The 24,896-nt window shown below is 54.9% G+C and overlaps 1 protein-coding gene across 2 annotated transcripts in view; it reads left to right on the top strand.

Annotated features, from left to right (window-relative positions):
• PRKCB (protein kinase C beta) overlaps nucleotides 1-24,896 on the top strand; it is a 135,385-nt gene that overhangs the window by 75,467 nt on the left and 35,022 nt on the right. For both annotated transcript variants that reach the window (XM_072878120.1, XM_072878119.1), the window contains exons 6-9: nucleotides 10,863-11,019; nucleotides 11,399-11,533; nucleotides 13,908-14,004; nucleotides 19,893-20,039. In XM_072878120.1, the coding sequence (XP_072734221.1) occupies nucleotides 10,863-11,019; nucleotides 11,399-11,533; nucleotides 13,908-14,004; nucleotides 19,893-20,039 (536 nt within the window). The remainder of the gene's footprint in view (nucleotides 1-10,862; nucleotides 11,020-11,398; nucleotides 11,534-13,907; nucleotides 14,005-19,892; nucleotides 20,040-24,896) is intronic.

Here is a 24,896-nt window from a genome sequence, read left to right as displayed (position 1 = left end):
GAGAGGCCCGTGGGCGCTGGGCTGTCGGGAGAGCGGGCAGGGCAGGGCAGGCAGCGCGTGGGCAGGCAGCGCGTGGGCAGGGGCAGGTGCCTGCAGGTGGCAGCACAGGCACGGCCACGGAGCCCGCGGAGCCCACGGCCCCACTGCTTCGATCGTTTCGTCGCCTTGACAAATTTGACAGGAATTTGCCATATGCTTTTCGGCAGTGTGTTTTTCTTTTCTCTCTCTTTCTCTGATTTTTTAAATTTTTTTTTCCTATGTAAAGATAACCTTCTACTCCCAACACAGCCTTTTTGGTAAACAAAGTGCGTTGTTTGACTCAGAATGACTTGTTTGGTTAGCTAGCAACCTGAAAAATTGCATCGATTTGCGTCTCCCTTTTTGAAGACGACCGTGACTTGCCCCCAGCAGCGTTTCTCCCCGCTCTCTGTTATCTGAGACCTCCTCTGCGTGCCGGCAGCAGGTAGGAGACGCTGGTGCTACCAGTGCAGCGAATGCTCACCATCTTCAGCTCACAAAATGACGACCAATAAAGAAGGAGACGTGTTTAAACATAACACAAACTCACCCCGTGATCCTCACTGCCCTGAGCGCGGTTTTGACCCCAAAACGTAGCGTGGTGCGGGGAAGGAGCAGTGGGTGTTTTGCAGGGACGGAGAAGTCCCAGGGCCAGCCGTAGGCTGTGCTTTCCTTCGGCAAGGGCTGTGCTCGCGCTTTCCTTTTTTACAGCACTTGGCACGGCGCGGTCCTGCCTACGGCATGGTCTGCCAGATACTAAGATTGTAAAAGTTGTAATAATAACATGAGAAAGATCCAAATTCCAATATTTTTAACCCATTCTTAGTTCTGAAGAACCAGGATGAACCTCAGAGCTGTCGGGTAGGAGACTGGTGAGAGCGTCTGGGGGGTTGGTGAGGCTTCGGGCAGTGGCCCGTGTAGGGGCAGGGGATTGAAATTCAGTAGCCAAACCCCAGATTTCTCAAAATCTACAACATACGTACAGGACAGCCCTGGCTGGCTCTCCATGAGGTTGACTTCCGTCAGCTGCATGTGATGTAATAAGCCAGCAGCGTTGTCCCTGGCTGATGCCCGCTCGGAGGGCAGGGGGGAGAAGCCCGGCGGTGGGGACCAGCCCCGGTGCACCTCTGCGAGGCCAAGCGTGGCCACCCCGCTGCCGGCCGGGGCCACGGGGACGGACCGGGGGTGACCGGGGCTGGAGTCCGCTGCAGCCGCAGCTCTGCCAGTCTACAGGGCTGTGCCCAGAGCAGCAGCAGTGGGAACCTGCAGAGCTGCCCCTCCTCAACTTCCCAGCTCTCGGGTCTGTGGTGTTAATAACTCCTTTATGTTTGGAGAGCGGCTCTGTTACAGCTCCTTTCACGCTATACATTGAATGTAATTGTATAATGGGCGCACCCGGGAGTGCGGCTTTGCATGCTGCAATCAGAGCCCTGCCTTGCCATTGTCTGCTGCTGCTCGGGGGTTGCTGAAGCACCGGGATTTATTGGTGTTCCCAGTGATTAAAAATATGTGGCTTTATCTAATAATAGGGCACCTGGACAAATAAAATAAATGGCACCTTCCTAATGCCTGTGGCTTTGCGCCCTTGGCTCAGCGAGGCGAGGCTGTGGAGCATGTCCCCCCGGCTCCACGCTGGGGACAGGGCTCACAGCCCCACCAGCCAAAGGCGGTTTCCAAAATACAGGATGTTTCTGAGGGCCTGGTTAATTAGGGCACAAAACAATCTGCATCTCATCCAGCAAAGCACTTAGATACGTGCTTTTGGCAAGCACTTCTTCTCTTCTGAAGCATCAGCGTGAGCTGAGCTGCGTGGGGACTGTGCGATCGCCGAAAGCCGGGGGCGTGGGCGAGGCCCCCAAGATGGAGCTGGCTGGGACGGCCCCGGCCCCCTCGCTGCCTCCCCTCACCGGGACGTGCTCTCCGTGTCGGGACGCCTGGAGTTTTGCTTTGTGCAAAGGGGAACCAGCTGCGGGTGACGTCCCTGGCTCGGGCACGCTGCTTCTGTGGGGACGGTTTGGCTGGTGGTCCCCGGCACAGACCGGCTCCGGCTGTGCTAGGCGTCCTGCGTGGCCTCCTGGTAGGAGACAGGCTTTGGCTCAGAGCCTGATTAGATGAGATGGATTTGAGCAGCAGGAGGAATGGGTTTGGATGTCCGGCGTTTCTGTGCGTTTGGGCAGGCTGGAGTTAAAACCACTTACCTTCAGCGCCGAACAGACTGGAGGCAGGGGATGAGTGCATGAGGCTGGAGAACCCCAAGTAGCTGGCTAGAAATGGCTGATTGTGTTAGCAGCTCCGCTTGCTAAATGTGTTGTTCCAAATCACGAGAAAGCATCCTAGTGATCAGTGCCGTGCACGGCACCGCCGGGAGAGGGTCCCATGCGTGTCCTGGGAAGTGAGGGACCTGAGCTGCCGTGGACTCAGCCTCCTGGGAGGCCGTTCGGGGAGAAGGCTCTCCAGCTCTTTGGCTTCCTTATATCAATACCGTGATTTTCATAATACAGTATTTGGAGTCTCTTTCACTTTTGGAAAGGTGGACACAAGTTGCGTGGCGTTTTGCAGCGGCAGCTTTGGAGGCTGTCGGAGCATTGCATCGCTCCGCAGCCGCTGCAGCGTCGGCCGGTGCTGGACGTGGCAGCGGGCAGGGGAGCGAGGGCAGCCCAGCCCAGGCACGGCTCTGTCGCTTCTCCTCGAGTGGCCAAATGAGATCTCTGCTTCTCTCACCCACTGCGTAAACCATGGCAAACTCCCGCTCGCAGCTTTGTCATACTAAGTAGGTAGCGTGGGCTGGGCTATTTAGCTTGAGCTGCTTGACAAAAGAGAAGTCATCTTTTGGGCCTGGTAAACAAAATGTGGGTACCTAGCAGTGCTCTGAGACGTGTCAGTCGCCACAGCAAGTTCGTTCCCTTCGGATGTCACTTAAAGACGCTTAACTGACTTGGGCAGTTTTTACCCCAGTCATTGAGGGAATCTGGTCCTTTCCACCCAGCGAGTCTGCAGATACTTGTCATTATTATTCCCCGCTCCAAGATTGTATCAACTTTTGGCTTTGCCTTAAATATAAAGAGAGGATTCCCTGGAGCCGGACTGTGTCTGTTTGTGTCCACAAGTCAGATCCTGCCAGCTCCAAGGGCAGCAGTGCAGCAAGGACGGAGCCCCGCTCTTCTCTGACCCCGGTGTCAACAGTAACACACGGTTTCTTCTGAAGGAAACAAAAAAAGAGGCTTGTGAACGTAACGGCAATGCCAGCACACGGGACGGCACATCCGCACCCACCGGTGCGTGAGGTCTGGCTAGGATGCGGTGTCAGGATGGGGACCGATGTGGGGTGCGTGTCTGAGCCGCCCCGGGTGGGAGGCAGAGGTGACGGAGTGTGGCAGGACATCGTTTGGCTGATGCTGGACAAGAGCAAATGTATATTCACTCTCTGTGTTCTGGTCCGGGCTTTGATCAAGTATCTTACTAGCAGGAAAAGGCTGCTGAATAAAGTGGGAAATTGTAGCAAATTAAAATGTCATCAAGGCGTTGCACATTTTTGCTTCCATAATAGAAAAGCTTCCCAATGCAGAGAATTCTGAGCCTCTTGTACTAAGAGATGTGAATATCTGAGTTTGGGAAATGGAGGACTGAGAGAATATGAAGGCTGGGCTTGGAGGCCATTAAATCTATTGCTTCTCCGAGATGGTGAGACGGTAAGTTGCCTGGAGGACTCTGCTGGTGCGTTGCTCCTCTCCTGCGGCCAAGAGCTGGCTGTTCCTGCTGCTCTGTTCAGGCAGGAGTCGCAGCCCGTCGCGTGTCGGTGTGTCCCGTCGCGTGTCGGTGTGTCCCGTCGCGTGTCGGTGTGTCCCAGCAGGGAGCTCCCTGCACCAAGCTGGGGATCGGGCAGTTCGTCACTTATCTCAGGAAAGCGGTGGTCTACAGGGACTAAAATGCAGAAAAACCATGATAGGTTTATGCCGCAAGTTCCGGGGTGTCTATGGGAGATGGAGACTACTCAGCACGTTTAGGGGACTCGGAGCTGCGTGCGTGTGAAAGCAGAGCACGCCCTGTCCTCCTGCAAGCACTGCTGGAGCATGGGGACGATGTCGGGTTCCCTCATCGAGTGTCCCGGCAGCGTGCCGACATCCCTGGTGGCTCCTGCGAAGCCGAGCCCCCCGTTAGGGCCCGTGGGAACGCGGTGCCAGCCCGGGGTTATGGCCGATACCCCTGTTGCGACCCCTGTTGCACCTGCAGCCTTGGCAGAGGCTGCCGGGACCAGAGCCTTGCTATTTACTGAGCTGATGAAGTAAAACATTGACCAAAACTGAAACCAATTATGCTGTGATTAGATAAACGAGCTGGAAGTGCGTTAATTAATAATCACCGGCCCAGGAAGATGCAGCCATAATGAGTCCTGTGCCTTTTCTATTGTATAAGCATGTGCAAATATATTCTTCTGCAGAGCATTAATTAAATGTTTTAACGCAGGAGGGTGTTAATCCGAGCGCCGGATGCTCGCTGGAATGCGGCTGCTCCCAGCCGGGGATGGTGCGTGCCGCTGGAGGGAGGAAGATGAGTGCTGCAGGTCAGCCTGAGAGCTTTCCCCTCTCCAAAATGCTGTCCAGGAGGTGTGAAATAGGGGGTGCCGCTGGCATGGCACGGCGTGTTGCTGGCCAAGGCCACGCTGAGGCGATTGGGCTGGGATGAGGTGGTTGAGCTCTGACCTCTCCTTGCAACGAGCAGGGCTTTCAGACGGGGTTTGGTTTGGGTTTTTTTTTGGTGGGCAATGGGAAGCAGAATTATCTGCACTGAATATGTTGTAATGGCCTTGCTTACTCAGAGATGAAGGTAAAGCATTTGGCAGCCAGCGTAAGCTGTCTTTAAGAGCGGGGTAGGAGTGGGTTTTGTTGTAGGCTTTTCTTTTTCAACGTAAGAGTGAACCCCCGTATGGCACTGCATATTTAGCAAAGAACTTTCTGGTCTGTATTTATCCAGCATGTTAATCTTGCCTTCCCATGGAAACCTGGGTGCCAGCCGTGCCCAGGCAGGCGATGGGGCCCGCCGCAGCCCCTTCCCGCAGGGCTGCGCGGCGTCTCCCGTGCCCCCAGGGCTGGGCTGGGTGGGCTGCTGTGGGGCGCAGGGCAGCAGCGTCCCTTTGGACCCACCCGCGGGTGGGGAGCAGACCTGGAGCTGGGCTGGGGTCTGCCTCGGCCGCTGCCTTCCCCGGGGAGCTGCTGACGGGGCAGCCTCACCCTTTGCTTGATGTGGGGCTGGCTTTACCCCAGGTGAAACAGTCCTGGGAGCGGAGTCAGAAACCGGCCTCTCGTGCCTTGCCACCCCTTCGACCGGCAGCAGAGCTCAGCGGGACCGTGCCACGAGGTGGTGGCACTGGCGGTGAAGTGGCCTCCGGGGGGGCTTTCCTGGCGAGACCGGCCGGCCTCCTCCCCGTCGCTGGGTCGGGCAGGGAGGGGGCTGCCGTGCACCCCCGAGCACTGCATCCGTCCCCGATCCTGCGGCGTTTGGCCGCTCCGGAGCTGCCTGGCCCGCTTCTCCAGGGCACGGCTCTCAGCGGAGCTGGAGGAGGGACCTTGCCCTGCTCTCAGGCAGCTTCTGGCTGTGACCTCCACGGCCAGCACAAGCTGCCTGGCAAGGCTGTGTTCCCTCCTGCTCTGGGCGTTCCTTAGAGTGCTGTTTCTCCCCATGTTTTCCGTTGGAGATGTGGGTGTCTGAAATAAGTGTCTCTTCCCAAGCCCGTTCCTGCGGTTACGGCTGGCTGAGTAATTAAAAGATGTTGTCTGAAAAATTTATTTGGAAACTGTTGCGAATTTTGCAGAACAAATTATTCAAACATCGTTCAGCCAGCTCTACCTGCCCTGGCCCTACAAGGCAGAGGGGGTGACATCTCGTTCCCGTGGCAGTGGAGCGGTGTCCCCAGGCCAGCACCGCACCTCCCTGCAGCGTGCGGTGCCCCCGGCAGGGCAGAGGCTCTTCCTCCCGGGAATCCCCCCCGAACATCATCGCAGCCCCTGCAGAGCCGCGGCCGAGCAGCCGGCGCTGCGGAGCTGTGGCTGCTGGTCTTGGCCTGCCGAGGCTTCACCAGGGCGCTGGGTCACAGGCAGCGCCTTCTGCAAATGCATCCGGAGGGAGAGAGGGGGAAGGAACTGGTGTAAAATCAGGGTTATTCGTGCGGGGCGCCTGGGCCAGCCCCGGTGCGCAGCAGTGAGGGCGTCTCAGCCGCTGGCGGTGCGGTGATGCTCCCCGCACCCGTGGTGCCGTGGGCGCCCGGGAAGGAGCACGCGGAGCCGCAGCCCGCGCCAAGCGCTCGCTCGCACGCGCGCACCCACCCACGTGTCCCCTCGCGAGCGCGAGCGTGCGCGGGCACCTGCGGTGTGCGGAGGAGCACTGCCGGCGCTGCCCTCGCCCCAAGCCCCGCCGAGCCAGCGGAGTCCAGGACTTACCCGTGCATCTTCCTGACCGTAGCCTGAAACCCGGGCGGCTTCTCCTCAGCGGGCACCAGGAGCTGTGGCTGGGCTTGGTACCCAAAGTGATTTAAGACCGGCTGCTTTAAATGGAATCGTAATATTCTTACTCATCACTATTAATAATGATGTTACTACTTCTTAATGATGCACAAAACTGTCAGAATATGACAGATGTAAAACTATTTTACATCAAATTTAACTGTCGAAGAAATGCCGTAAACGGTTGGAGAGCAGCACATTTCTCCCAACACGAGGTATCACTACTACGCTTCTTGAGGTTTTTATTTTTCTTTCACTTAATTGTTGATTTCTGCTTGAAAAGTCAGAAAGTTACTTAAGGTCAAGCAGAAGCATTTTGGCTTTTTAAATGAACAGATAAAATAATTCCCATTAATGAAATTTTTAGGTCTGCATGCTGAGATAATAACATGAGGTAATCAAATCTCATGCTTCAGGGCATAAACTGATTGACTATGAGGGTCAGGAATTATTTTTCCTGTTCCTTAAAGAAGTGAACAATGGCTTGAAAAACGACGAAGGCTTATTCATTTGTTTTCAGAGGACATTGTGCTGGCCGTTCGGACGGTGAAACCTGAAGCAAAGTCAGAGCGTTGATTCAGTGTGACATAATTTTGCATCCTCTCTCTCTAAGGGGACATCGCCCGGTGTGAGGCCCGGGAGCGAGCGGCTCTTTCCAGCTCTCGGGTTAGTTCTGCTGGTCGCGCAGCGGCTGTCGCTCTCTGTCTCGGGGGGTGAGGAGTCCCCGGGGGTTTCTGCTGACCCTCGGGGCACACGAAGAGCGATGGTCACCAGCGTGGACCCCGCCTGCCCCGATCCTCGGCGTGGGACCTGCGCTGGGGCTGGGGTGGGCACCGTTCGGTGCCCAGTACCGCGACCCCCCCGGTTTAAGTGGTCCAGCACGACAGCGAGTGGCAGCGGGGTGTCCGCTTTTGGCGTGGAGCCGAGATCTTCCCCCCGAGGCTCCTGCTCTGCCTGTGCTGCAGATGGTCAGGGTCATTGAAAATAGGTTTTCATAATAATTTTAAAGCTGGGAAGGTAATAAAGGGTGGGAAAAGCTCAGCAGTGGCGGGGGGAGGGTATTAAGAGGCCCTGGTTCAGCAGGGCGCTTGGGAGCATCGGTCACCGTGCCGTGGCAGGGGGGAGCGGGCAGGGAGCCCCGGTCCCCGCGCCCGGGTGAAGGCAGGAGCCCGCAGGGGAGCGGGGCGGCTGCCTGCGGCTGCGAGGGCTGTGGTCGGACCGGCCGAGGAGTCGAGGACGGAGCTGTGCAAAGCCTACGGGGCTGGGGGGGGGAAGCCTGGCAGGGCTGGGGGACGGGGCACCGGGCTCCCCATACCGGGCACTTCCCACGTCTGCAAACAGCAAAAGCAATTCCTGCTGGCTGTTTGCAAAGCCTGTGAAGACTGCTTCCCCTGCGGGCTCCTTGCCAGTCAGGTACTGCCTTGGCAGGACCTACTGTGGGACTTTTCTCTAATACGCTTTTGTGTTTTATAATTCAAGAACGTGGTTATAAAGATTGCCTTTTTTTCCTATCAAAAAGGCACAGATAAAAGCTTATAACGGTGATGAGAAAATATGTATTCTTCTTCTCTGATAAGGGGTGAGGGAGAGGAAGCCATTTTGGCTGTATCAGTGCAGAGCCTTGGCGGGGCCCTTGGAAATTAAACTAATTACTTAGAGATTTCACACAGCAGATTGCAAGCCTTTCTGCTTGGATGGTACAAAGCTTTCCGCAGAAGATTTTGACTGAGAGTCCAAATTAAGCCACAGAATAAACTGCTGTGCATCCTCTGAAGTGCAGAGCTGGCATTTATGTCCAAACTTAAAAAAAAAAAAAAGATTCATTTATTAAATGGCACATGAAAATAATTGTCAGGACATTATAGAAACGAAGTCGTGCTGCTTGCGTCACAGCAAGCAGTTACACGTGGAAGAAGGTGCGACGGTTGGGCTGCTCTCACGAGCCGCGGGGCCGTGCGGGTTGGTTATGTGTTGCAGAGCAGGTAACGCACCTCGGGCGCTGTCGCTTCGCCAGCCCCGGCCCTGCCGCGGATTTCGACCCGTATGGGGTCCGTGGGGGGATCTGCAAAGCTTCTGCAAAGCTGGCCCTAACTCAGAGAGCAGCCTGTGCAATACGTAACGAATCGGCAATAACCGGGGAAGCTTGAAAGCTGCTTGGGTCTGATATTTTACTGTCCTCCAGAGATACGTGTTGTCTGTTTAAAGAAATTTTGAGCCTCGGTCCTCTCCGGTACGGGAAGGGTGAATCCTCCTCCTTGGGCATCTTCTCACAAGTGCTTTTAGGATGCTCCGGTGTCCCCAGCCCCCCTGAGCACCTTCCCTGGGGACAGCAGCAGATTTTGGAGCAGTGCGGTGCACAGGGTCCCTGGCATTCATTCCTGCTGGGAAAACAAGACCGCTGCTGCCTAAACAACCTGCGGGAGGGGGCTGCCCCAGGGAGGGAGCCTCGCCACGTCTCCTCCCCATCTTCCAGACAGCAAAGCCGCTGCTTGCACACGAGCAGAGAAAGCTCCTTGTACATGCCGATGCCGAGCTGCTGCTGCATCTGCATCCCTGACCTCACCGACGGCTGGCAGGCCTCAACCTCGCAGCAAAGAGATCCGACCTGTCCTGGGCATGACAGCATCTGCGGCAAGGTCACCCCGTATCGCTTCTTCTGGGGCTGTCAGTAATGAAGTCATTCTTTCCCCTTCTGCCAGAGGGGCAGGAGGCAGCTCTGGCTCCCGTGGCTGCCTCGTCTCGGGAGCCTGAAGAATATCTCGTGCTGCCGAATCGATAGGGCTGCAGTTGGGCAGCAGGCGATTCCCGGCAGGCTTGCCTGCCTCCGTCTCACGAGCTGCTGTCAAGGGTGTCGTGTTTGATAAATGAGCTAGTTTATAAATGCAGATTTGAATTTTGGCTACGAGTTTTATTCCGTGGAGCCGGAAATTGGGCGATGCTTCAGGAGGACAGCAGTAGATCGCAGATTTTGGAGCAGTAATTTGTTTTTCAAAACTATCTGGCTCCCAATCTTGCATCAGGAACGCCTTACTGGTGATTTGGGAAGCGAGCAATTGTTTTTACTCTTGCTGACTCTCTGAAAGTATCTTCTAACGTCCCGCAGCACCGCACACGCAGCTGGAGTCCTCTCCTCCTCGGGATTATGGGGTGCAGCTGTGCCCACAGTGAACCTCGCAGCAGGGCTGCTGCTGTGATCTGCTGGGATTTCAGGCAGCGCCGAGTTCCCTGTTCCCGACGCGGCATGTTGACCCTCCGTGCCTGATCCCCGCGGTGTGCACTGGACCCGGGGAGGCGATGGCGTGCCGTGCCGAGGGGCTGCCGGCGGGCACCGTGCCGGCTGCTGAGGAGGGGCAGGGGGCTCCGTAACCACCACGCTTGGGCAGGAGGGAAGGGAAAGCCCCCGCCGCTGCTCGGGCAGTGCTGCCTGCCCAGGCCGGGGCGGCTTGGGTGGGAGAGCCCGTGGAAGCACCCAGCGGAGCTGTGCCTGCTGGCTGCAGCGCAGGGGAGGGGACTTTCTGCTCTGGACTTTCTTGCAAGCAGCTTTCCCCCTCGTTACGGCTGCGCTCCATCGTGTCCCATCGGACTTTCCATCTCTGGTATCTTTGCTTGGGCTGAAGGGAAGATAAGACCCTTCTCCCAGAAGACAGACCCTTTTTGACTTAATCTAGGGGAAGAGACTTAGATCAGCCTGATTGTATTTAATTTGTCATAAGCTGCAATCCAATTACAAGCAGCCGAGGTTGCCTGCAGGTTTGCTCTCCCCTCTTTTGCTCCTGCTCCCAGAGCCGGGGCGATGCTGCTGAGCTCGGCGGCCACGCCGCTCCCTGCGGGCATCCCCCCCGGTCCCTCGGGGCCACGGCAGCTGAGCCCGAGGGGACCCGAAAGGAGAGCTTGGCGCTGGGTCCGGCCGCTGTGCTGGTGTTTCTGGTGCCTGCTCTCCCCTGTTCACGGCCCTTTCGTTGCTATTTCCACTCTCCGTGAGAGCACCGTCCCCTGCTCCCGCCTCTCCCAAAAGAAAGGTGCAAATCAGTGCAGTTCTGCTTACCAAGGTGCGAGAGGGAGCAAAGCTGTTTAAACTGTTTGAGAGCTAACAACAAATCATCCCATCAGAAAGTGAAAATAATCTCTTGAGTTGAGCCTTCAGCCTGCCTTGTCCATTAGAGCTGTATTTGCTTTGCATTGGTAACTGTACGTCGTTTCTCATGTAATGTCTGTGTCTGCGTGTTCAGTTTTAATTCTGTTTTTAATCACTATTTTCACACTTACTCTTGGCACACAGGGAAGTTGTCAATTGTTGGGTATTTTTGTAGTTTGAATACTGAATTTAATCCTTTTTCTCTTCCCCAGTAAGAGATGCTAAAAACCTAGTTCCTATGGATCCTAATGGATTGTCAGATCCCTACGTGAAGCTTAAGCTAATCCCTGACCCCAAAAACGAAAGCAAACAGAAGACCAAAACTATCAAGTGCTCCCTGAATCCTGAGTGGAATGAGACATTTAAATTGTAAGTACAAGAAAAATGTTTGAACTTGTAAACTAATTTTTCTCACCCGTAAGCATGAATGTGATTGTATTTGCTCTGATTTAATTATTCAGAGGCATTAAGCTGATTCAACTGAGAAGTAATTCTTTTTGGTCCTCTAAGTGTGACTCAGAAACACTCAGACTTCTGCCCTGACCAAAGCCGAGCGTTTCAGGGCAGGAACTCTGCTTTCTCCATTTGAAACGGATGTGGTGGGGAAATTAAATATGAGAGAGCTGAGCGGTCATTGAAGACCATCCCTTCATTTTGCATCCGTGTTCTTAGGGAGCGTGGAAGGGGCGTGGTGGTGTAGCAATGGCTTCCAGAATGAACCCATCCCTTTTTCTTTCCTCTCTTCCAGCCAACTGAAAGAGGCGGACAAAGACAGGCGGTTGTCTGTAGAGATTTGGGACTGGGATCTGACCAGCAGGAATGATTTCATGGGCTCCTTGTCCTTTGGGATTTCTGAGCTGCAGAAGTCAGGAGTCGATGGCTGGTAAGAGTGCAATTGTTTTAAAAATACTACGGGCAAAAAGCAGTCCTGATCTTTTTGTGTGCGATGGAAGATGTGGCAGCCCGTTTGGCTTCCCATCCCACCGGTCGTTATGGCTCCCGTGTAAGGTCCCGCTGCACGTCTCAGACTGGTGCGAATGGCTGGTGCTGCGGCGGGCTGCGGGGTGTCCCCCGGGACGGCCAGAGGTGCCAGGACAGCGCCCGAGTGCCCCGCGTGGGCTGGCTTTGCGTCACCTCCTCTGTGTCCTCCTGCCCCTCCCAGGGTTGCTCGGAGCTCGGGGGGCTTTTCCCTCCCACGGGCACGCACAGACATGGGGCTACTACGCCCTGGCGTTCGTGGCCGGGGGGGCTGGTGCTCCCCGCGGGCTCTCGCTGCGTAGGCTTCAGGAGGAGACGGCGTTGCCTGCCAAGCATTTGCCGAGCAAGCATTTTCCAGCGTTTTCTGGTTGGATTCCCTTAGTTTCTGTACTGGGGAGGCAACGTGGCTTCGTCGGGCGTGCAGGAGAGCGAGCCTGTGAGCGGGCGAAGGGCTGGGGGGACACGCTTTGCATTGAGATTTGTGGCGGGGGCAGCGGTTTTGTAGCACGCAGACTAGCAGAACCGGTGCTGAGGGCCGCTGGTCGATAAAAGGAGGAATGCTACCAAAGTGTGTAATTCCCTCGCCCTCGCTGATTACCATACGAAAGATGAACACAGTGGGTCTGTAACACCCGCGCTGAATGGGTCTCTTCGTTTCCATTTTATCTCCCCCGGCAGGACACAGGCCACCTTATTTCCCTTTTTTTTCCCCCAGCCGCTAATGCCCGAGAGCCGTGTTACCTTTCCATGTCAAGTGTAATAATTGAAAATAGATATTACACGTCTTTTTGGAAACCAAAACCTGCGTGCTATTAATTTGCATTCCGCGAGTTGAGCAAACACCCTGGACTCTGTCTTTTCCACCGTGGAAGCTGTACGTGTCTCACTTAAAGCAGGGAGCGGAGCGGAGGAGGAATTAGCAGACGGGCTACCCTGCCCGCCCAGCGCCAGGTCGTGCATCTCTTGCTCGCGGAGGGGGGCTGGAGGGCTGGCACCCTGCGGGCACCCGCTGCCCCCCCCCCGGCACGGCCGGGGCTTGGGGTGCCCGCTCCGCTGGGCAGGGCGGAGCTGGGGGTGCTCCCTGCCGCCGTCCGCCTCGTCCTGCCCGGCGGGAGCCCGCGGTGAGGCAGCGGCGTCTGCTTTCCCTTCCCAGGGAAAACGGGCCCGGCGCGGGGCTGCAGGCAGAGCCTGGCCGCGTTCCCGCGCGGGTGGCCTGCGGCAGGGCGCAGCCCGCGAGCCTCGCTTGTCGCAAACCGGACCCTGATTGCGACACGGCTTCTCTTCTGGAAAAAAGAAGAAAACTGCCACTTCCCCCCAAATTCCCAGTCGCCTGTAAGGGTGCGTGCGTGTCGGCTGGATGCTGTGCGCTGCCGGCTTCTGATGCAGCCCAAAGTCTGATTGTTTTCCCAGCCTTTTAAAAATCATCTATGTGGAGATCTAAGTAATTTTCCTTGTCATAGCGTTTGGCTAGAATAAACTCTAGGAGCTCTGATGTATATTTCATTTCTAAACAACTGCAGTTAATGGAGAAAACAAGCTCAAAGGAAGAGTCTCTCCCTATATGATGCAAACAGTGCTTTGTTCCTTCGGGGAGGCTCTATAGGTAACCCCCAGCTGATAACCCTGCTCCGGCTGCCAGGAGGGGTTCCTCGATGGAGCCAAGGCTTTGCCTGCGGCTGGGTGGAAGCCTCAGATCTGAATGACGCTTCCATGATCTCTGATAATTGCCGCTTAAACTTTTTTCCTTCTTTTGCTGAGCATCTCGGCTTTGTGCTCGGGGTTGTTGGCACCGGCACGCTCCGCGCGCTCTCCTCGAGGAGCCCGGCGTGCCTTGGCACCTGGGGCGGCTGATGGGGAAGGAGCTTGCCCACGCGTGTGCCCGTGGCTGTCACAAGAAAGGCATGCTTTGTCTGTGGGTTTTTGGGTCAGGCTTGTGTTTTGGAAGAGACATCAGTGCTTTGCGGTGTCCGCCGCAGCAGGTAGTGGATGTGCTTCCCGGGCTGCGGTGGCTGGGGTCCCCCGTACAGCGAGGGACCCCAGAAACAGCCCTCCCCTCGGGTGCGTGTCTGGGAGCTCGCTGAGTTGGGATGGTTTGGGGGTCTGAGGTTCGGAGATCTTCTAACCTTGGGGCAGGGTCACCCGGGCGCCGGTACGGCGGAGGCAGAGCTGTGCCCAGAGCAGGAGGCACGGCCCTGCCTGCCTGCGGCCCTGCCTGCCTGCGGCCCTGCCTGCGGCCCTGCCCGCCATCCTGACCTGACGTTCTTGCTGTGTCCCTCCAGGTTTAAGCTGCTGAGCCAGGAGGAGGGGGAGTATTTCAACGTCCCGGTGCCTCCTGAGGGAGAAGAAGGAAACGAGGAACTGAGGCAGAAATTCGAGGTGAATTGATTTTTCTTGGGAACTTGGGGGTTTCCCTTGCTGCCTGCCTGCCATGCCCTCAGCAAGGGGCTTTCCCTGCCAGCTCTTTCCCCGGCAGCACGGGGAGCGTGGAGCAGGGTATGGCCCATCACTCCTTCCCTCTCCCTGCTTTGCACCCACTCCTGGGGACCCGTGCCTTTGGCTGGTCCTTCCCGAGGCTCTCCATGGCACGCCTGGCTCAGGGGCACGAGCTTCGAATGGTGTTTCCAGAAGGTAAGTTGTTCAGTTACATTTAACAAAAAAAAAGTCACTCTGGAGGCTCGAAGCTTTCCAGCAATGGTTTGGCTCTGTTAAGTAATAAACAAGGACCTTGCTGCATCCCTTTGGGAATGGCAAGTTTGTGATGCACCCGCAGGCGGTTCCTGCCTCGCTGGCGCAGTGCTGGGACACGTCACCAGGCCAGGCTGGTGCGTCCAGGGCAGGGGAGACCGGAGAGACCGCGGGCGCTTCACGCAGGGGTCTGCTCGCTCCTCGGATCGCTGCAGCTGCGCGGCTCCTCCAGCACGAGGCACACGGGGGGCCAGGAGCGACTGCGCAGCGGGCCGAGGAACGACGGGGAGCTGGGACAGATGAGCCGAAGGGGGTCACTTTGTAGAGGTTTGCAACAGAGCAAGTTAAGACATAAGGATTCAGGTACACCAGGAGCTGGAAGCGTGCGGTTCATTCGCATGCGGTTTTCTGACGGGGTTGACAGGATGGTTTTTAATTGTGGCACACTGAATGAGCCATCCATCTCACCCTTCTGGAATATTGTCTTCTAGTTCGAAAAGACAGTGACCTCCCTGCATGTGTGTGTGTCTGACTTCGTGCGCGATAGAAGCAAGCAGTGGATTAGCTGGGAAAGGGAACAATCATTTCTGGTGGATGAGGAGATGAGAGATACGAAAATTATTCTTTTTGCACTTATGTCAGGTCAAAAGTACAACAGAGAGTATTGTACAATGCAGAGTTTTGTGTCATGTTTGCTTTGTGCCTTGTGCTCGACTAAGAGTGTGCTTGATCCCGTGTCTCTGCTACCTATGGGTAGGAAGGAGTCTGAAATCCCATCATTTTTAAGAATTTACTTCTTACTGCAAAGAAAGCAGCATTGCAAACATCCCCCTTCCACGTGCGTTGTTTCAGACCGTGTCTGTCTTTCTGTTGGGGTTACATAATTCACAATTTGTGTTTGCCAAGATGAGTATAGCGTAGCTAAATGAGGAGATACTTCATTTAATGTATTTCCAACGCTGTATTCCAATTAAAGAGGGACGAAGATCCTGGGTGTCCCAGGATGACCTGATGTAACCGTGCTCCTGCTGTCAGCACGTGCACGTGTTGTTGGTACAGCAGTTCTGCCCTCGTTGTGAGGTGCCATATAATAGGATTTGTTCGTCTGTTTTTTCTGTCATGCTGCTGATTATGAATTAATATAATTAACTAAGATAAATTAAGATATTAATATAATTGGATTTGGAGCTAATCTCAGGAAGAAACCCTTTCTTAGCCGTTAAATGTCGTGGCAGCCTCTGTACCCTGCCTTGCGCGCAGAGACCGGGCTGGGTTTTTAAGAGGGTGATGGTTGGGTGAGCCGGCACCCGGTATCGGCGATCCCTGACAGCACTTCGCACCGAGGTGTTACCGACAGAAACGCTGCTGGGGCTGTAAGCCCGGAACACTAGGGCGATGCGAACGGGCCAGTGATTCAGTTTTCAGTAACGCAGGTAATCCATCCTTCTCGTGGCGTGCAGCACTGCTCTCTCAGCCCAGGTAGTGGGGTAACCTGACGAACCGAGGGTGGAGTCCATGCTAATTGAACTACGGGCTAATTGAAGGGGCCACGTGACAGCGAAGGTCGGATGAGTGACAGAGCCTTGTCTGGAGCGAGCCCGTAACTTGGAGGGGAAAGCCGGCAGCCCCGGCCAGAGCGCTCAAAGGGAGCAGCGGGCTGTGCGGGCGCGGGTGTTGCTGCCAGCTCTGGCCTGTGCAGATGGAATTGCAGAATACACATGTGGGGAAAGCGCCGGTGGTGCCTGTGAAAAGCAAGGGACGTAAAAGCAATGGGCTTTTTTGAGTGAATGTGGATATGGGATTTCAGGGAGCCAGAAGGGCTCTGCAGAGCCTTAGCACACCTGGGTTTCCCCGGGGAGCCGGCCCAGCTAAGCCGCTGTCAGCATCAGAGAGCAGCAGGGCTTTGCACTGGCAGCACGGAGGATCTGCACGGGGCTGAACTGAAGCTGGTGGGATTTCCATGCCAGTCTCTGAAAGATTTCAGCGATGCTTGGGTCCAGCTCGCCAAAGAGGCTTCAAGGAGAAATGTCTACTGACTACTCAATAAGCCATGGAAGATCTTGCCGAATGAGTGATCCAGACATTACTGAATGAATAGGTCTTTGCCGTTTTTCAGTATAGCTAAGGCCTTCCCAGAACCCTAAGAATCACTGTGGTACATCTGGAGACTTACATGAAATGAGCCATACGTAAAATAAAATAGTTGCCCTTATGGTTGTCAGTGTGAACTCCGTAATTATAGCACAGGACTGGAGAGTTAGTTCCTCTTTCTCCTTTTTTTTTTTAATCTCACATTTATCTCATTTATATATAACTTTCCTGAATATCCAAGAAAATAAGATAGTTCTAATACAACAGCTGGCACACAACCAATGGTCGTCAGCTCTATAAAGAACTAACTACCTGGTTTTATTGCATTTCTTGGTGTTCCAGTGGTGTTAAAACGGTACGTATGTCGGAAGTCAGATGATGAGTTGTCTACGGATCAGAAATTACATTGTCCAGAGCTGTCATTCTGCTCTGCCAGACTACATCTGTACCCTCACCTTGCTGCGTCTTCCCCTATCGCATCCTCCTTTGTGAGCAAGTCAGTGTTACAAGGAAAGAAATCCCTGTCCAGCTGAGCGATGCCTGGTGCTGGCGTCCCCGGGGGCGAGGAGCGTGCTGGAGCCTGGTTGCGATGCAGCAGCCGGGCTGCTGTCACGGCGTTTCAGACGATAAGGACTAAAAAGAATCCTCCAATCGATCTGCGTTACTGCTGCTCGATCCTGCCTGTTCCTGGGCAGCGCAAATCAATAGGACAAAGTTGAGACGCGTGTGACAGGTTTATATTTCGAGCGCACTTAATATTGCAAAAGCACCCAGCTGAAGGGGCTGAGGCGTCAGCCTGGACGACGCAGAAGACGCACGGATGCTCGCGGAGCTGCCGGCTGGAAAAATGCCCCTTTCTGGCAGCCTGCGGTGCCGTTCTTGGCTGAGGTCCTGCTGCTGCGCTTCCTGCAGCCTTCTGTCTGCAGCGGGCACGTCCTGGGCTTGACAAGAAAGCGTCCTGAGACAAAGGCGCAGCGTGAAGCCTTGCACTACATCCCCTGCCAGTTCTGCTCGGTCTTTATCAGCCTCTTGCTGGGACAGCTTGATAGACGTGAACGTCAGCTGCTATTGCATGAATTCAGATGTAGTAAATTAACCTATGACAAATGGAGTTGGATAACGAAGGTCAAGTGCTTTTTTTAAGAAATTTTGTGAGCAATATGTGGCACACTTCAGTTGTAAACCTTAAAGAGGTCTCGAGATTGTGTGAGCGTCAGGAGTGTATTAAAAGCTGGTTAAAGGCCTTTTGTACTCACTTAGAGGTAGGCATTAGAGACACTCGATAGCGAAAGTAAGACGCTTCACTCGGGGATGACGATCTTTACATCTCCCCAGCTCTTATTTTGGGCTCTTTTCTCGAAAGACCTTTCCCCCTCCTGGCCAAGCTACACGCTGAGCCTGTTTTATCAGGGAAGTCGCGTTGCGTTTATATCCGCATCTTGTCTCCTGCGAACGTACCGTGATGCTGCAAATTCAGGTCAAGTGCAAGACTGGCTGTGACTGAAGCAGCCCCTCTGCCGACGCGGGAGCAGCTGTAGGCAGCAGGAGGGACCTGAAGTCGCTCTCACGCTGGGGTGCCGGGTGCTTGCCCGGGTATCTGCCGGCGCTGCTGGTGACGCCGTGCCTGCAGCTGGCCGGTTTGCTGGGATGAAGGAAATGAAAGTCCTCTTCCTTCCCCCCTCTTCGTGTTGCCCTTTTCGGCTCTGCGCAGGACCGAGAGCCTCCCCCTGCTTTGGTCGGCGTTTCACTGGGTCCCGTGGGCCCCCCGGTGCTGCCGGGCTGCAGAGCTGTGGGAGGATACGGGCTCCTCACATGCAGAGGTGTGCTTTTGGGTGCCATTTAATGGAAGCATAATATTGCCCTTGAATTTTATTACAGCTTGTTTTCACAGAGGTTAATTTAGTGTCTGATCTGATCTGACAAGATTGTTTTTCAGCTGTGATAGAGTATTTAGGGAGCTTTCACCGAATATGACTGTTTTGCCTGCCGATAAGTACACCTTTCTTTTGGAGATAGCTTTGAAATACAGCAGGGTGAGGACTGCTGAAGGCAAACTTACACAACACAGGCCTGGCGTCGTGGAGACGCAGAGCTGCTCTTGTTCGGTTGCCCCCGTTTGGATCCCTGTGGCCAAGTGCAATGAGCAGCTTTCGGTCGGTGCCAGAGCTGATGTGAAGTAAAATGCTCTGGCTGGGTATCCCCTTCTTTTGGGGATGTTGTGAGAGCCTAAAGGTTACAAGGAGGAAAAACCCTTGTGCTTTGGGAGAGGTGACTTTATTTCCTTTTCGATGTATGCACTTTTCCCCATTGGAAAGCAGGCGTGCCGTGCGTGTGGCTCCGCTCGCAGCGGTGGTGGCAGGTACCGGTGGCTGTGGAGTGGGCTCAGCCTCCTCGCCGGGGCAGAGCTGCCTTAGCAGTTACGGAGTTTGCAAATCCGGGAGACCATTCCTTTAGTTTTCAGTGCAGGAGTTTTTCAGATGTTTGTAGGTGCTGCAGGTGACCTTGAATGGAGAATTTTACAGCACGGAGAACCTTGCAAGAACCAATTAGCAGCAGGAAGGGCTTGGAGATTACTTGTGAGGCTCCTATCTGGAGGAGCTGCGAGCAGCAGCCAAATTGAACTGCTGGAATCGGGTTAATGGAATTTCACGCTAGACTGAGCTCAGCGCAAGCCTTACACTGTCGCATATTTCTAAAAATTAAAACCGAATAAATTGTGAGATAGCTTTTACAAACTGTGGTTCAGCAAATTAGATAGCCCCTGGACCAATGAGGAGGTGCCGAGCCGCTGATGAGATTTTGTGTTTAAAAATGTGGGGGTTTTGTGAGGCTCCTTAATAAGCAATTGTGATGGCAGCAGCTCGCACGATTGCTTGGGGATGCAGGAGGAGTGCTTTCTATTCTGGTTTGTTCAAAATGGATTTGTAGCTTCCTCCATTCAGCCTGAACTGGCACGGGAATGCAATTCTCTTCAATATCAGATAGTAACGGGGGTGGAGCTGGATAAAAAGTCCTGTGTTTTACCTTGATATATTTATATTCACCTGTCCTTTTCTGGTGAGGTGAGAGACAGAAGTCAGCTTTGAGAAGAAAAAGCTTATTTAAGCCTCTGTTTTGTACTTCGGGTGACCTAGAGCACGTTACGGGGTAGCTCCCCGGGCGCGCAGGCTGCCGTGTCCCGCTGGCTGCGGGGCGAGGGGTGACGGGGTAACGGGCAGATGCGGTTCCCGGTTGCTCTTGCAGAGATTAACTGGGAATCAGCCAAACAGTGCAATGTGTTGGGGCTGATAACGTCTCCGGTGCCCTTCTTGGTGCTGTCCCTGTCACGCTTACGGAGAAGGTCCCGTAGCTGAGGGTAGGGTTTGACCTGGAAAAGAGCTCATTAACGTGGGATTTCGGGAGCACTGCCTGGTTTTATAATGACCTTTCTCCACACTGCTTTCAGTAATTGTTTCTCTTTTCTCCCCGTCCCATCTCCATCTTTGCAGAGAGCCAAGATTGGAACAGGGTCCAAGGCTGCGGATGAGAAGACAACAAATGCCATTTCTAAATTCGACAACAACGGGAGCAGAGATCGGATGAAACTTTCGGATTTCAATTTCCTGATGGTGCTGGGAAAAGGAAGCTTTGGGAAGGTGTGGTACAACATACGCCTTTGCACTTTCTGTGTTTAACACACGTGTTTCTAGCATTTCTGAGCTGTGGTCGCAAGGCTGCTCCAGTGTGATCGGTCCTGGCTCTGCCTGGGAGCACTGGTGTCACGGTAATGGGAGCACTGGTGTCACGGTAATGGGAGCCCAGTTCCTTGGCTCCCTTCCAGACTGTGGCACTGCTGTGTCAGAGTGATGAAGACCTGGGATGTCTGATCAGACCATCACAAAAATCGGACACTTTTTTTGGGAAGCAGGGTGTGTACTGTGTCTTTAAAGCTCTTTTTTATTTGGCCATTTTTTTCTCTAACAATTACAAATATACGTGAACATTTTAATTAACTTTCCAGGCCGGTTACGAGTGCTAACAGAATTTCATTCTTCCAGTAATTATGTGACTTGGAGCCTTGATTTTTCTTGGGGTCTGGCCAACTTTGTCATGATTTCCATTAGAAATTCCAGTCCTCGGGTGGCTGCTCGGGCTTCGCAGCCCGGAGCGGGCAGGAAGGTGGGCTGCTGGGGCTGCGCACCAGCGCGGTGTTTGCCGGTGCGGTGGATGGCCTGATGCTGCTCTGATTAGTGAATTGCCTTAATTGCACGGAATATTGCTCTGCCTTTGGGCACATCTCTTGGGTGGGCGGCGTGTGCAAGGAGAGAATGCCAGGGGAGGGATGCTCACCCCTCGCCTGCTGAGCACAAGGGGTGAGCCCGCCTTTCCCAGCTGCACCCATTCCCTCCCCCAGCCTTTTGCTGCTGGCGTTTGAGCTCTGGGAGGTCCCAGCCTCCCTAGACGGGTGTTTGCTCCCTTTCTGGAGGTGGAGAGCTTAGAGATCCCCTGAAGCATCTGTGACAGGAGGAGAACGGGGAGTTCCTGATGGTCCCCAGCATCCAGAGCATCAGCCTGCAGTTCCCCTGCCGGCGATGCCGCCGGGGAGGAGGCTGCCGTTACTCTGTGTTTCACACCTTTGCTGCGGGTTGGCAACGTGGGGGAGCAGGAAAGCTCCGTGCGTTGTGCTCGTGCTGCTCTTGCTCAGTAACGCGTGCATATCCCCGTTTCCATGTCGCTTTTGCCCTTTTTCTCTCCCTCCCAACACCTAATCCCTTTTAAAGTCTGTGCTTGGCATCTGGAAACTCTGTAGTTGTGGTTTTTTCCCCCCCTCTTCTTTCTTTTAATTTGAGAAACATTAGCAAACTCTTCAGTCGGCATCATGGCTTATATAAGGGAATGTGTGACAGAAACTGTTCCCTGGAACAGAATGTTATAAATATGCTAATTAGTGCTTATTAAAACAGCACGTTGGTTTCTACGGTTAGATGCAGCCTCACCCTCACGTGTGCCTGCGCCTCGCCGGGGAGCGCTCCCCCGCAGCTCCCCTCCTGCCTCCCGGCATCCCGCTGCCCGTCCCCCCGGCACGGGGACACCGAGGTGGCACGGCGGAGGGTGCCGGCTGCAGGGCCGTGCTGCAGAGGACGCTTTGCTACCTGCTCGGTTTGCACTCGCGCAGAGGTGCCAGATGTGTCGGAAGGAGCCAGGCAGAGGCGTGCAGATCCGTGCCATGCCAGCGCTCGGCTGGTGGGGAGAGGAGCCCAGAGCCCAGCTCTCCGGACTCGGCTCCCGGCAGGTTCCCTGCCCTTGGCGTGCCGAGCAGCCGGTCACGTCCGTGGCAGTGGCACCCTTCTCCAGGGCTGGCACCGCCGGCTCCTGTGCTTGGCTGCGTGCTGCCAGCCTCCCTCCTCCCGGTCCCTGCTGCTGAGCAGGCTGAGAGAGCTCTTTGAGCATAACCACAGAGTTTTAGCGAGTCTCTGTCAGGCATAAGCGTATTAACCCTTAGGCATCAGTAGCTCAGATTTACTGCTTAGTACTTTTCTCCACCGCTGTCCAGGGTCAGGAGTACCTACGTGTTGGCCTCGGTGGAGTTTAATAAACTTGCTTTCTCTACATTCAGCATCAGAATATCTCCAGTTATTATGCTGGAGCATACCCAAACAAATACTCTATATTACAGGAATAAATCAAGTTAAATATCAGCTTTTTCTGCACCCCCAAAAAAAAAAATTAAAAAGAATGCAGTCTGCTTTCCAGAGAGAGAGCTGGCAGATGGAGGTCCCCACAGAGCCAGGCACCAAGGTTTAGGGGATGGAAAACAGCTCCGGTTTGGAAAATAGCTCAGGGACAGGGGCTCGGGCGTGCACGGTCCCTGGGACCGTGTGTTCAGCCCCAGGACGCAGGGTGGCCCTCGGTGCTCCTTGGTGGTCTCGGGTCTTCCTGGGCTCCCTGGCCGCGGGGTCCGCCGTTGCCCCCGGGAGCGGTACCTGGTGGCAGTCCTCCGCTGGGCTGGCAAGGGGAAGGGAGAGGTTCCTGTCTGAAGAAGGCAGCGCTTGGCACAGCCCACCCTGGGTTTGCTTTGCTGTAATATAAATAGAGGAAAGTTAAATTATGTGGCTTGCTCATGTTTTTGCAGCTAATCAATCTGTCATGCTATCAAGCTGTCAATCTTTTCTGGGGGTTTTATGGTGTTTTTCTGAGCGGAGCTGATTCTTTTGCCTCTGCAGTTATGGATTAGAGTGCAATGGGAGACAATTTACATGTCCTATGATAATCTTCAAGCTGTAAAATGCTTTCCTCTCCTCGCTTGGGACGAAAAGTGGCAGAAGGGCTGGTAGTTGGCGCGCTCGGGCAGGGACTCGGTCTCTGACTTGCAGAGTCGTGCTCTGGCCCCCGGGCGCATGGTGAGGGCTGGGTGCACGCTCCCTCCTTTACCAACGCGCATCTTGGGCGCAGCTCTGTTCAGGGCGCTACCAAACTGCGCTGGGTGCATTCGCTTGTTTGAGTCTTCTTGTATTTACAGTGCAATGGGTCCCAATCTTTTTCTTTACTCGCTGTGTCATGATCAGCCGTTGCTGAAGCCCGCTCACCGGTGGCTGTCCTTCTCCTGAGATCTTAGCTGTACCCGCGCTGCAGTCACCATAGGAACGGCGATGCCAGCGTGCCGGAGCCAGCTTTGAGCCAGCCCTCGGCGCACCGAGAGCACCGAGCTCGGAGCGGGCTCCCCTGCGCAGCTGGACGGAGCACGGCTCTGCGCTGCAAGCTGTCGCGCTGGCACTGCACCGCCGAGCTGCCGCGGGCAGGCTCGGAGCGAGACGGAGTCGGAGACGGTTGCGCGAGCTCCGCAGGCTGCGAGCGGCCCTGTCTTCTGCTCAGCGAACAGGCCAAGTCTGCTAACGCTTGTGTAGACTTTGTGCCTGTCACTCAGGGCGCAGAAGGTATTTTCTCGATTGGCCATAGCCCAGAGCCTGCAATCTCTTCTGCGTATGCAAATTCACAGCGATTACAGCATCCTGAGCGGCATTAGTCTCAGTGTGCGCTTCTGGAGCTGCTTCCTCTGCCAGCCCAGATGTGAGCGAGAAATGTAGTTAACGTGTGGCTTGCAGCATCCCTCTGCGCTCACCCAGACGCACGCTCTCACACTTGGCCTCTTCGCTCTGGGTGTAGTGCAGCTGATTTTTAGGCAGCTGCAAAGTCCTTTTGCCTTTCACATTTCAGTAAAGCAGGGCTGCTTGGCTCAGCTGTGGCTCGGGATTGCCACGCCATGGGGAAGCTACCACATGAAACATTCGCAATCCGTATAAGCCCTAGAGCAGTTTTTTGCATTTAGCGTGGTAGGCGAGCCAACCTCTGCCTCTCGCTGCGCTGCAGAGACCGAGCGCACCGGGGCGGTGGTAGCCACGTCCCCAGTAGGGCGGGAATCGCGGACTGACGTCTCGTTGGCACCCACCGCTCTCACTGGGTTTTCTGCTGTGCCGGACAGGCTGCGATCGCCCCGGCAGGGTTCGGCTCCCCTTCGGTGTTACTTACTACAGCCGAACCCTGTTTGCCAGCAGCTGATTTTACCCTTACATTTGATGTGTGTGTACCCGCAGGGAAGTCTCCTGGTGGGTTTATCCCCAAACACGCTCTGTTACCAACAACAGCGCGCTCTTCCCTGAGAGTCTCCAAGGAAAATGTCTGGAGAAGCACCAGGATGCTTTCCGACCCCTGCCTGGGACGGCAATCTGGGCTTCCGAAGGGGGCTCCTGCTGCCACCCCCCGCCCTGGCGCGGTCCCTTCGGGGCAGCAGCAGACGCCAGGCTCAGAGGCTCCCTGGTTTAGTTACTTTTTCTCTGAAAGGGTTACGGATAGCAAGGGAATATCATTGATATTGCCTTGCTGCATATAATTGATATTGCCTGCATATAATTGGTATTGCATATAAACCACTCACTCCCAGGTAACAGGCTTCATCTTCCCACAAACTGCGCTCTTGGAGCAGTCACTTCTCTTTTCCACCAACTTTGAGCTGCTGAAGCTCATCTGCTTTTACCGCTTAAAAATCAGCCCCATTTTTCAGCACCTGCGCACGGTGACCGGTAAACCTCAACTCATGTAAAAATGGTGAAGGTAAATGGAGGCAATGAAATGAAACGGTGCAGTTTGTGCAGAATTGCAGGGGAGGGCAGAGGTGCAGAATCCATGGGAAGCTGCTGTCTCTGCTGCCCTGGCACCCTGTCCCGCCGCTGCAGGCAGGGCCCCGGTCTGTCCGTGCCCGTGGGCACTCCTGCGAGGAGAGCTCCTCGGTTTGGTGCAAGGAGCTGATGCAAGACACCTCAGGGAGCTGGTACCAGGGAAGGATGAAGCACAAATCTGGTCCCGGTGCCTGTGCCTTGCTGGGCTGCATCACAGCAGCACACCGAGCTGCTTCGGGCTGCGGGTTCTCAACTTTCTTCAAACGTCAGCGAGTAAATAAGTTCCTGAGGTCACTGACGCTGTCAGCCTGCTTTTTAGCGCTGCCAACAGCCGAGCGT

This window comes from Ciconia boyciana, chromosome 13 (assembly GCF_034638445.1).
Source record: "Ciconia boyciana chromosome 13, ASM3463844v1, whole genome shotgun sequence".
NCBI lineage: Eukaryota > Metazoa > Chordata > Aves > Ciconiiformes > Ciconiidae > Ciconia > Ciconia boyciana.
Note: the sequence above shows the minus strand (reverse complement) of the source record. Positions and strands in the feature narration are given on the sequence as shown.